The sequence below is a fragment of the Emiliania huxleyi genome (assembly GCF_000372725.1).
Source record: "Emiliania huxleyi CCMP1516 chromosome Unknown EMIHUscaffold_1923, whole genome shotgun sequence".
Lineage (NCBI taxonomy): Eukaryota > Haptophyta > Isochrysidales > Noelaerhabdaceae > Emiliania > Emiliania huxleyi.
Window position 1 is genome coordinate 5074 of NW_005200666.1, and position 2174 is coordinate 7247.

At 74.7% G+C, this 2174-nt stretch overlaps 1 protein-coding gene across 1 annotated transcript; it reads left to right on the plus strand.

Annotated features, from left to right (window-relative positions):
* Positions 1 to 1099: 1099 nt before the first annotated feature.
* EMIHUDRAFT_253848 (hypothetical protein) lies at positions 1100 to 1869 on the plus strand (the record flags this gene model as incomplete). Its single annotated transcript, XM_005782122.1, has 3 exons — positions 1100 to 1141; positions 1350 to 1669; positions 1824 to 1869. The coding sequence occupies 3 exons, from the start codon at positions 1100 to 1102 to the stop codon at positions 1867 to 1869; spliced, it is 408 nt and encodes a 135-aa protein (XP_005782179.1).
* Between the last annotated feature and the right edge of the window lie 305 nt (positions 1870 to 2174).

The window sequence follows — 2174 nt, forward strand, 5'->3', positions numbered from 1 at the left end:
TACACGGTATGTTTGGAGGAATTCGCCCACCGACACGCTGCTCGCGCGTCGTCGTGTGTGGCGTCGAGCGGGCGCCCTCGCCGGCCGCCACGCTCCCCCTAGCGCTGCATCGCAAGCAGCGCCGCGCCTCGCGGGCACGTAGCCCCGCTCGGCGCTCTCGGCACGGCTTCCGCCGTCGCCTCGACTCGTATCGTCAATTAGGCAGCGCCAGCCAACGCGCAGGCGCTGCCCTCGCGCCCTCGGCACGGCGGCTCGACAACGCCCCTGCGGGGCCTCGGGCACGCGAACGCAGCCTCGCGGCCGCGGCGGCGGCAGCCAAGCTGCTCGCTTCGACATGGCTCGGGCCGGCGCCATCGTGGCCGCCGCCATCGCCATCGTTCCGCCTTTCTCCTACCGTCTCACGATTCGCCCACCGACACGCTGCTCGCGCGTCGTCGTGTGTGGCGTCGAGCGGGCGCCCTCGCCGGCCGCCACGCTCCCCCCTAGCGCTGCATCGCAAGCAGCGCCGCGCCTCGCGGGCACGTAGCCCCGCTCGGCGCTCTCGGCACGGCTTCCGCCGTCGCCTCGACTCGTACCGTCTGTTAGGCAGAGCCAGCCAACGCGCAGGCGCTGCCCTCGCGCCCTCGGCACGGCGGCTCGACAACGCCTCTGCGGGGCCTCGGGCACGCGAACCCAGCCTCGCGGCCGCGGCGGCGGCAGCCAAGCTGCTCGCCTCGACATGGCTCGGGCCAGCACCAGCGTGGCCGCCGCCATCGCCACCGTTCCGTATTTCGCACCGTCTCACGATTCGCCCACCGACACGCTGCTCGCGCGTCGTCGTGTGTGGCGTCGAGCGGGCGCCCTCGCCGGCCGCCACGCTCCCCCCTAGCGCTGCCTCGCAGGCAGCGCCGCGCCTCGCGGGCACGTAGCCCCGCTCGGCGCTCTCGGCACGGCTTCCGCCGTCGCCTCGACTCGTACCGTCAGCTAGGCAGCGCCAGCCAACGCGCAGGCGCTGCCTTCGCGCCCTCGGCACGGCGGCTCGACGCCCCTCCGCCGAATTTCGGGCACGTGAACGCAGCCTCGCGGCCGCGGCGGCGGCAGCCAAGCTGCTCGCCTCGACATGGCTCGGGCCGGCGCCAACGTGGCCGCCGCCATCGCCATCGTTCCGTCTTTCTCCTACCGTCTCACGATTCGCCCACCGACACGCTGCTCGCGCGTCGTCGTGTGTTGCGTCGAGCGGGCGCCCCCGCCAGCCGCCAAGCTCCCCCTAGCGCTGCCTCGCAGGCAGCGCCGCGCCTCGCGGGCACGTAGCCCCGTTCGGCGCTCTCGGCACGGCCTCCGCCGTCGCCTCGACTCGTACCGTCTGTTAGGCAGCGCCAGCCAACGCGCAGGCGCTGCCCTCGCGCCCTCGGCACGGCGGCTCGACGCCCCTCCGCCGGGCCTCGGGCACGCGAACGCAGCCTCGCGGCTGCGGCGGCGGCAGCCAGGCTGCTCGCCTCGACATGGTTGGGGCCGGCGCCAACGTGGCCGCCGCCATCGCCATCGTCCCGTCTTTCTCCTACCGTCTCACGATTCGCCCACCGACACGCTGCTCGCGCGTCGTCGTGTGTGGCGTCGAGCGGGCGCCCTCGCCGGCCGCCACGCTCCCCGCTAGCGCTGCCTCGCAGGCAGCGCCGAGCCTCGCGGGCACGTCTCCCCGCTCGGCGCTCTCAGCACGGCCTCCGCCGTCGCCTCGACTCGTACCGTCTGTTAGGCAGCGCCAGCCAACGCGCAGGCGCTGCCCTCGCGCCCTCGGCACGGCGGCTCCACGCCGCCCCTGCCGGGCCTCGGGCACGCGAACGCAGCCTCGTGGCTGCGGCGGCGGCAGCCAAGCTGCTCGCCTCGACATGACTCGGGCCAGCACCAGCGTGGCCGCCGCCATCGCCACCGTTCCGTTTTCCACCTACCGTCTCACCCACCGACACGCTGCTCACGCGTCGTCGTGTGTGGCGTCGAGCGGGCGCCCTCGCCGGCCGCCGCGCTCCCCCCTATCGCTGCCTCGCAGGCAGCGCCGAGACTCGCGGGCACGTCTCCCCGCTCGGCGCTCTCGGCACGGCCTCCGCCGTCGCCTCGACTCGTACCGTCTGTTAGGCAGCGCCAGCCAACGCGCAGGCGCTGCCCTCGCGCCCTCGGGACGGCGGCTCGACGCCCCTCCG